Below are 9,922 nucleotides of genomic sequence, written 5' to 3' on the forward strand. Positions count from 1 at the left end.
TGTAACCAATGAGATGGAACTTTAACTGCTGAGAAAGACTTAAAATTACCGTCTTTCCACGAAACTCCTGGAATTCATGCGTTATATAATGTTCCAATAGCTTAAGAAAGATCATATTTGATAGAGCAAAGTAAAAATTTCATTTGATTTGATGGTGAGATGAAATGAGTGCTGTAGACGCTGAGTTAGCAGCATGGGCAGAGTCAGAAAAACAAGAAAGATCATCAGGCAAAATGGCTGTTGCATTGGAATAGTAGAGAAGATGGATGTGGGGATGGATGTGAGGAAAAAATTCTTTACAATAAGGGTAGTAAAATACTGGAACAGGTTGCCCAGAGAGGTGGTGGATGCACCATCCCTGGTGATATTTAAGGCCGGGCTGGATGTGGTTCTGGGCAACCTGATCTAGATGAAGATGTCCCTGCTCATTGCAGGAGTGTTGGACTAAATGACCTTTGAAGGTCCCTTCCAAACCAAACTATTCATACAGAGGAGGGCCATGAGGATGATCATGGGGCTGGAGCACCTTCCGTATGAAGATAGGCTGAGAAAGTTGGGGCTCTTCAGCCTGGAGAAGAGAAGGCTGCGTGGAGACCTCATAGCAGCCTTCCAGTATCTGAAGGGGGCCTATAGGGATGCTGGGGAGGGACTCTTCATTAGGGACTGTAGTGACAGGACAAGGGGTAACGGGTTCAAACTTAAACAGGGGAAGTTTAGGTTAGGTATAAGGAAGAAGTTCTTTACTGTGAGGGTGCTGAGGCACTGGCACAGGTTGCCCAGAGAAGCTGTGGCTGCCCCATCCTTGGCAGTGTTCAAGGCCAGGTTGGCTGGGGCTTGGAGCAACCTGGTCCAGTGTGAGGTGTCCCTGCCCATGGCAGGGAGTTTGGAACTAGATGATCTTAAGGTCCTTTCAAATCCTAACCGTTCTGTGATTCTAAGATCACATCTGGGTTTTATTGACAAGTATCTTTGGTAGTTTTGGTATAAGCCTGACAGTCTGACTCAATAGAGGAAGTGCAAAACTGCAATTTCAATTCCCCTTTTGGTTAATGTAATTTAAACAACTTCCTTCTGGGATTGCCTCAAACCCTTATAATGTACCAAATCATAGCATGTTGTGTTCTTATTAGAATTAGGATGGAGAATGCCATTGTGCCTTCAGCAACAAGCATGAAATCATGGAACAATCAGTCTAGAGTTGTACTGTTACTCCTGTGGCTGGCATCCTGCTGGAGCCATTGGAGCATCCAGACTATCAAAATGCTTAGGATGATGTGGAAACAGGTCATTTGGAAAAGGTTGTCTGTCTTCTGTAGGTGCATGAGCCCCTCCAGCCAGCTGCTTACACGCTGGGCTATGTCCCCTTGGATAGAGCAGGGCTTGACGTTAAAGTGTGAAATTGCGTCCCAGTGCAGGCAAGTCTGCCAGCAGTCACATCGCATCCATAGGGCTGGAAAGACCATAACCTTAAAAAAAGCCTTTTCTGTTGGAGGGGGAGATCCAGCAGTTGTGTGTATTCAGCACAACTTAATAGATGCAGCTGAGCTCAGTTCAGTTCCCAAAACGTTTGGCAAGACCATAGAAGGATGTGCATCTAAACAGTGTGAAGGACCACCTATCTCCTGTAGGCACAGGTTACTCTTTTCAAGGGTAACAGGGAGCTGGGAGCTGCTTCTGAGAAACCTGAGAGCCATGTTCAACACTTCTGTGGGGCTACCATGGTACCAGCATCCCCTGTTTCCTTTACCACTTGTTGACTAACATCAAAAGACTATTTTTTTGCACTCAGATGGGTTTTTGGTGAAAGCCCAGCAAAGATGAGTAACTACAGGTTTCATTCAGCTTGCATGCACGCATGCATACATACATACACTGAACTGGCTTTTCAATACCTCTTCCAAATGATTCTTTCCAGGGATTCCACAATTGCTGTCAGTGGTTTCTCTTCCTGATTGTTATCTGCTGCTTTTAACTCCTTTATCCTCTGTTTTCTGCCAGAACAAACTGACTTGCTGGGCAGGTGGGAGAGAGGATCCAGCACCCAACCTTTGCCGCCTGTTAATTGCAGCCTCATTGGCCTCTTAGCCATTCACTTTAGCTGGGCTTCAGATCAGTCTCTTACCTCTAGTTTTTGCTGTCTTAATTAGAAAAACTCTTGTTTCCACTTCTATGTCTTCGTTCATTGCACTGTAGAGCATTGAAAATTGCTCTTCCTCATAAACTTTGTTTCTTTCCACTTTGCTAACCCCATTTGGGCAAGGGCCATATTCTTGTCATCCTGCCTTTGGTCTCAGCCTCATCTGCCTGAGCAGGATCTTCTGATTGCTGCAAGGATGGAGCTGTCTTTGATTTTGTTTCCTGGTTTCAAAGCTACCTTGTAGGGCCTGTGCTCTGCTGCCATCTGAACCACTACTTTTGATGACTGTGTTGTATGTCTGTTTAATCAATAAACCGTGACCTGCTGACCTGGATGTAGCAGCCTCACGTCCCCATATATCTCTGGGAATTTCTGCAGTAATGGAGCATCCCTCTGCTAAGCAATACTCTCTTTGCACACATCCCAGTGCTTCAGGTTCACTCTCTGATAATGATACCAGGCAAGTGGCTTCACTCCATGGATCACCTAAGGTTTGCCTCTTCCTCCAGATGTGAGCAGGCATTATTTGAATGTTCGATCATTGTAGCAGCCCTTGTAAGGATTCTGCTAGGTAGATGTAAAATCTGCCAAGAAATCTATTTCCATTATGTGAAAACTATCTTTGTTTAATTATACTTGGTTTTCTTCTACCGTCCTTCCTTATTAGGGTTGGCACTGCCTTCTCTGACAAGCATAGCATGCTTAAATAACCTCTAAATTAAATCCCAAAGTCAGTTTCTTTGTTGCTGGCATTATTGCCTTTCTCACTGCCAGTTCATTTTTAGAAATATTTCAGGCCATGATTTGATCTGTCCCTGAAGAATATTTATCACGGAATAGCAGCATTGACTGGTGTATTTGGAAGAATAGAAGCTCATAAGTAGTTATGGATTAAATGATTGTTATGTTTGTTTTTAAAGCATGGTAGCTTTCAGTATCTAAAATGTCGATGTTGTCAGCTTGGGGCCTTATTCCACACATCATGCTCTTGCATGACAGTTTCAGTCTTCTAAAGTCAAAGGATCAGGTGTCTCCACAGGTACAGAAGAAACTGTTGAAAGGATCCAGTTGCAGGAATCTGGAGATGCCTTCAACGCTGCAGTTCAGGCCCAGCCCTGACAAGTTATGGGTTAGCTCCAGCCATGGCCTGGAGGGATGATTGCAGAGGTGGAGAGATCTGCAGGATCAGATAACGTTTCTGAGAAGGCAGGTAAATAGTTTGGTGATTAGGAGCTGTAGGCTTGGAATGCTGCCTGGACTGATTGGCTGAAGGCTGTCTGGAACAACTGGAGCCAGTGAACCAGGTGCTACTGCAGAGCCACAGCCATGCACCCTCTCTTCAGGCTGATGGTGAGTAGCGTGCAGCGCAGAGTCCCTCACAGGATGATCTGCAAGGGCAGGGAAGGTCCCCTACTGAAATGTGCTCCGTGTCTCAGCAATAAAAAGACCCTGAAGCTCAATCCTTCAAGGCAAGGCTGTCCTTTGGCCAGCCGTGTTGGGTGAAGGAGTGCTGCTGTCCCTGTCACCTTCCTCAGTTTAGGAATCAAATACTTCAAAATCCTATATATGACTCTTTTCTCCATGCTTCACCATGCAGTAGAAGTAATTCCTGTTCATTTCTAAAGGAAGGGCTCAGGTCTACACTTTGGAAGGAATTTTTAAGGTGAAAATTCTGTTTTCTGAGTGAGAGACTTGGCACAAAGAAATTGTCAATACAGGAGGCGTAGTGCTTGAGAAGGAAGGTTACAAACTTCATGCCTAAAATACTACATTTTAATGCTGACAAGAGCAGAAGTGAAGCTCATTCTTTTGTTTTATGTGTTCATAGCTTGTACGAATCCAAGATTTTTAAAAGTAGTATTAGCTGACCAGATGTTTATGACATGGAAATCTGAAAATGCATGTGGCAGCTCTAGCCTAATTCAAACACTGCTTGACATTGCACTAAAGGAATTCCTTCCAGGTCAGGCTACCGGTGCATAGAAGTTATTTGTCTCAAAATAAATAGCAGTTTCTTACAATCATGTTTTTGTCTCTGAGCAGGGTGGTACAAAATGCTTCAGAGTAATTTTAAAGGTCCTGCGGTACTTACCAATAAGCATCCTGCTGATCTGTCTTTAGCCCTTAGGACATCTGATGTTTGGACATGGAAAGAACAGAGGTTTCATTCTGCTCCCCCAGGAAATCTCATTGTCAATAATAACGAAGAACGTAAACTTAAAAAAAAAAAAAAAATCAGAGAATTTGGAATTATATTCATACACTTACATGTTCTGTATTTTTATTGTTATGGTTCCCTTGGTTATTCATATCAGAGATATGCATTACCCTATGGTATAGATTTGATGTGGATCAAACGTAGCCACACAACTGCATTTCTGTTGAATTACCCAGAGAACAAGCAATATGCTAGCTGTGGAAGGACAGATGTGCAGTGCTGCATCCTGTGCAGTTCCTGCACAAAAATAATCTCTTGAATCATAGCATCATAGAATGATTTGGGTTGGAAAGGACCTCAAGATCATCTAGTTCCAACCCCCCTGCCATGGGCAGGGACACCACACACTAAACCATGTCACTCAAAACTCTGTCCATCCCCTGAACACTGCCATGGATGGACAATTCACAACTTCTTTGGTCAACCTGTTCCAGTGCCTCACCACCCTTACAGTAAAGAATTTCCTTGTATCTAACCTAAACTACTGAAGGATTTTTAAAAGTTTGAGCTGACCAGGATGTGCTTGTACTAAACCAGCTTTGTGTTACTCGGAACACAAAAGCCTAGCTGTTGTATTAGTAAAATGAAGCCTAAAATAATTTCAGTCTAGAAGATTGCAGTGATGCTGAAGGCCCTTGGACTCCCCTGACCCGAGGCGATGCAAGTGGCTCTGGGCTGTTTCAAGATCTCCTGAGCTCTCTCTCTGCACAGTCTCCTTGAGCCTTCTGGAGCACAGCATGTAGTACTGTTCCAATTCCATAGACTGAAGGAGCTTTCTCCCACTGAGGGACAGGATTGTGAAAACCGGTTTATCGGGACCTTAGCACTAAAGAAGTCATAGAATTGTAAAATCATTTAGGTTGGAAAAGACTGTTAAGATCATTGAGTTCAACTGTAAACCTGGCACTACCGAGTCCACCACTAAACCATGCCCCTGAGTGCCACATCTACACATCTTTTAAATGTACAGCAGGGATGGTGACTCCACCACCTTCCTGAGCAGCCTGTTCCAATGTTTGACAACCTGTTCAGTGAAGACACTTTTCCTAATATTCAATCTCAACCTCCCCTGGCACAACTTGAGGCCATTTCCGTGTGTGGACAAATAATCTGATTCTTAGTTCAGGAAATTAATGTCCTGATGTGAAATTATTTTTCCTGAAATTAGTCTTTCCATATCCCAGACTCTGCACATTCTTTCCTTTTCGCCATAGGTATTTGCTGGCTTTATCCAGTCTACCATAAGTATACAGTCACAACATTTGAAGTTTATGTGCTGTGGCTTATGTTAATATTCAGAAAAAAAACTATTAAGGCCAGAAAGAAAGGAACATTTTTGTTATTGTGATGGAGTCAATTTTCTGAGCCTATAAAATGCCCATCAATGCACTGCACTTTTGGTTTCCAATTCCAGTTCTAAATTGTTCCTGTTACTCGCACTGAATGCTGTATCAGCGTGCAGCTTAGATACTAGTACCGTGCCCAGATCAAAACGGTCCTTTAAAAATGTGTGTATTTGTATTTCCACACAGATCATGGATTTCTACGGGAGGTATGCGGCTGTCACTTTGACCATTTTATCTGTATTTCTGCATCTTCTTCATGCTTTCCCAGATGGAGAGTTTCTCATGCAGGGTAAGCCGCTTTCAGCATTCAGAAATAAGACAATTATTTGTAAAGAGTATTAATTAAACTTCCACATATTTTATAAATGTGGTCTTAAATCTTAACATTCAGTTGCGTTTACTGACGCTGAGATATGAAGGGATAATAAATCCAAGATAATTTTGCTATGGGTATACTTCCTATTTCTTCTCTAAACTTGATTTCTCCAGGTCAAGACCCTCCCAGATGACTGTGTCCTCTTGTTGAAGTGGGTTCTCTTAATCCTCAAAGCATTATAAAATAGAAATATTTTGGGCTTTTTTGTACTCTTTTGATTTAAATGATAATATCAGGTACAGTAGAACCATGGCTTCACCTCGTAATATGCAGAGTATTTTTCCTGTGTACATCCCAAGATATGGGATGTTGGTGGTGAAGCATTCTATGGAAGGCGTGTATTAGGAAGTTTTTAGAGGCGTTTTGGAAGATGCAGGGAGTTTTAGTCAGCCTTAAACTGAATATAGAAAAGTGCAAGCTACAAAAATCTTGGGATCACTGGGCATTCTTAGAACTTTTGATAACAGAGCCTGCCTGAAGACAGTGTCTAAGAAGCACTGCAAATCCTTCTAGTGTTATTTAACTATCTCTAGCTAGCAGGAAGTTTTCTAGGGACAGCTAGTACAGTACACATACAACAAAAAACCCTCCAAAACTGCCAACAAAATTGAAAAGACAACCAGAAAAGACACAGTAATGCTTGTGCCTTTACCTAGAAAGCCTCAGTCTAGTTTTACAGCTGGTGTGTGTTGCAGAGTTGAAGGACCCTAAAGGGGCAACATTGGTGTCTGTCCTTCTCTGTTCTGTGCACATCAAGCAGCAGAACATGCCTGTGCATCCTCTTATTGTCTGCTCTTTCCCTTTCTTAATATATCTGGAGACCAAGTAAAAGTTTCTTCCTTATGTTTTTACGGCAGGCTGTCCAGAGTGCAAGCTAGGAGAGAACAGATTCTTTTCCAAGCCAGGAGCACCCATTTACCAGTGCACTGGGTGCTGTTTCTCCCGGGCCTATCCTACTCCAATGAGGTCCAAGAAGACCATGCTCGTTCCTAAGAACATTACATCGGAAGCAACGTGCTGTGTAGCAAAGGCATTTACTAAGGTGAGTGTGTGAATGAGACCTATTTAAGATTCCCTTAGGATGCAATCTTTAGTTGAAACAGTGAATAGAGAAGAATATGTTTTTGATGGAGGACATCAGAGAACTATTTGAGGGAAGCACCCTTGGCATTTATATTCTTCATACTTGGGTTCTTTTTTCCTGAAGAGGAAATTAAAGTGTCAACCGGTACTGAGTATTGTCAAGCAGTATTCAGATGGGATGTGGAAATTGGTGTGGTGCCACTGACTTCAGTGAAATTGCTTTGACTCATGACACCTGCAGTTCTGGTGATGGACTTGTCCCCTCATTTTTGACTCTTCTGGTTGTGCACCAGAATGCTATGCAATATGTATTTGATTTTAGTAAGTCATTTTCCTAGCTTCTTTCCTGCATAGGCAGGAGTTCTCTGGGAAGGTGGCCGGTCAATACTATCAATTACATATATGGGAATGAGGGACCAAAACCATCTGTGCTCATTAGATTAATTGCGATTGTGTGTTAATAGCATAACCAAGAGGGAACTGTGAACGTGTCAAACTACTTTGAGCATTTAACACTCTCATCTCGAATGTTGTTTTAAAGAGAGATTCTGCTAAAGCTGATTATTTTGGGAGTGATTCACCTGCAGGTGAAGAAACCTTAAATTCGATGTAATAAATGGTGACCTAATTGAAACAAGCTAAGGTGTCTGTTCTATAGTGATCTGCACACACCAGGCTCATTAAGTGTGTCAACTAGAGGCTCAGTTCAGTTACCCACTCACAGATGTGGGGCCATTTGAGATGCCCTGGAGTACTGAAGACATCTGCGTATGGCTGGCAGACAAAGGACCCATGAAAGACCATCCTGAGTGACAGCTGGAGGCTTGTTGAGATCCCCTCTGAAATCTCAAGTGGCAATTGACAGCTCTGGGTGCACAACTGAATGGAGCACTGGGTCTCCACGGGCTGTGAGGAGAGCCCAGACACCTGATTCACCTACAGACAACAATAGCTGAACTCACCCTGGCTCTTCATTTGGGTAGAGCACAGATCTTTCTCTAGACCACAGGCATTAAACTTGCCCTGGGGCAGCAACTAGAATTTGGTTGAGATTAAAACTAAAGGTGGCTGATAGTGTTTGTGGCCTCCATTTTTATAATCCCCATGTGGAATATTGTAAGAACACTTCCTGACTTTTCATAGATTGATACTTGACACTTTTTGAAAATTAGACCCTATAAGAAGTGCCAAATCACAGAATCACAGAATCACAGAATCCCAAGGGTTGGAAGGGACCTAAAAAGATCATCTAGTCCAACCCCCCTGCAAGAGCAGGGTAACCTACAGTACATCACACAGGAACTTGTCCAGGCGGGCCTTGAATATCTCCAGTGTAGGAGACTCCACAACCCCCCTGGGCAACCTGTTCCAGTGCTCTGTCACTCTTACAGTAAAGAAGTTCTTCCTGATGTTAACGTGGAACTTCCTATGTTCCAGTTTACACCCATTGCCCCTTGTCCTATCACTGGATATCACTGAAAAAAGCCTAGCTCCATCATCCTGACACCTACCCTTCACATATTTGTAAACATTGATGAGGTCACCCCTCAGTCTCCTCTTTTGCAAGCTAAAGAGACCCAGCTCCCTCAGCCTCTCCTCATAAGGGAGATGTTCCACTCCCTTAATCATCTTTGTGGCTCTGCGCTGGACTCCTTCAAGCAATTCCCTGTCCTTCTTGAACAGAGGGGCCCAGAACTGGACGCAATATTCCAGATGCGGCCTCACCACGGCTGAGTAGAGGGGGAGGAGAACTGAGTGCACCCTCAGCAAGTTTGCTGATGACACAAAACTGGGAGGAGTGGCTGACACACCAGAGGACTGTGCTGCCATTCAGCGAGACCTGGACAGGCTGGAGAGTTGGGCGGGGAGAAACTTGATGAAATTTAACAAGGGCAAGTGTAGAGTCTTGCATCTGGGGAAGAACAACCCCATGTACCAGTACAGGTTGGGGGTTGACCTGCTGGAAAGTAGTGAACGGGAAAGGGACCTGGGGGTCCTGGTGGATAGGAGGATGACCATGAGCCAGCAATGTGCTCTTGTGGCCAAGAAGGCAAATGGCATCTTAGGGTGCATTAGAAAGGGAGTGGTTAGTAGGTCAAGAGAGGTAAAGGACACCAATCAATATTACTATGCATGTCACTACTGAAAACCTTCTCTTTACTGCTCCGAAAGCCACTGGTGATGCAGCTTCACAGGGCGGTGTTCAGAGGCCATTCTAATACAGGTACCCCAAAAAGCCTGTGTAGCTCGTGGTTAAGAAGAAGGCTTCAGACACCTTTTACTTGAGAATACTGTTTCTACTGTGTAGCTAATGCTAATGATCTGTTATATGTGTGTGTTTTCTTTTTTTAAGATCACCCTTAAGGACAACGTGAAGATAGAGAACCATACAGATTGTCACTGCAGTACCTGCTACTATCATAAATCCTAAAGCCTGTCCCTTTGTTAATGATCAAGGACAACGGTGAACGGAATATTTGTTTTTGAGCTTTTATAGCACCGCTGTGTAAAATGTTATGTTTTCTGGTCAAGACACTGGGTAGACTTTTGAGTAAGATGGATGGCTGGTTTATTTCCTCTTTGCTTCTTCATGCATTTAAGTAAGTTCAGTCATTTCCATTCGGGATAAAATACAGCACTTGCATGACAACCGAACGCTTGATCTATTTTTAAAATAAACTGTCAGTTAAATCATCGATGTTTCTTGAGGAAAAATGGTGTTTCAATAGTTTAAAGGAAAAAGAAAGATACTGCTGCAGTTA

General features: G+C 43.2%; 1 protein-coding gene across 1 annotated transcript; it reads left to right on the forward strand.

Annotated features, from left to right (window-relative positions):
- The first annotated feature begins 5,890 nt into the window (after positions 1–5,890).
- CGA (glycoprotein hormones, alpha polypeptide) lies at positions 5,891–9,591 on the forward strand. Its single transcript, XM_065679144.1, has 3 exons — positions 5,891–5,990; positions 6,935–7,119; positions 9,514–9,591. Exons 1-3 carry the CDS (start codon positions 5,891–5,893, stop codon positions 9,589–9,591), a joined length of 363 nt encoding a protein of 120 aa, XP_065535216.1.
- Positions 9,592–9,922: the final 331 nt, after the last annotated feature.

The sequence above is a fragment of the Lathamus discolor genome, chromosome 5 (genome assembly GCF_037157495.1).
Source record: "Lathamus discolor isolate bLatDis1 chromosome 5, bLatDis1.hap1, whole genome shotgun sequence".
NCBI classification, from domain to species: Eukaryota; Metazoa; Chordata; class Aves; order Psittaciformes; family Psittacidae; genus Lathamus; species Lathamus discolor.

Bases quoted from the DNA above. Each gene is read 5' to 3' on its own strand.
- CGA (XM_065679144.1), top strand. From the start codon at position 5,891: ATGGATTTCTACGGGAGGTATGCGGCTGTCACTTTGACCATTTTATCT. The intron at 5,991-6,934 runs GTAAGCCGCTTT...TTTTTACGGCAG, and splicing joins TGGAGAGTTTCTCATGCAGG to GCTGTCCAGAGTGCAAGCTA. The intron at 7,120-9,513 runs GTGAGTGTGTGA...TCTTTTTTTAAG, and splicing joins TAGCAAAGGCATTTACTAAG to ATCACCCTTAAGGACAACGT.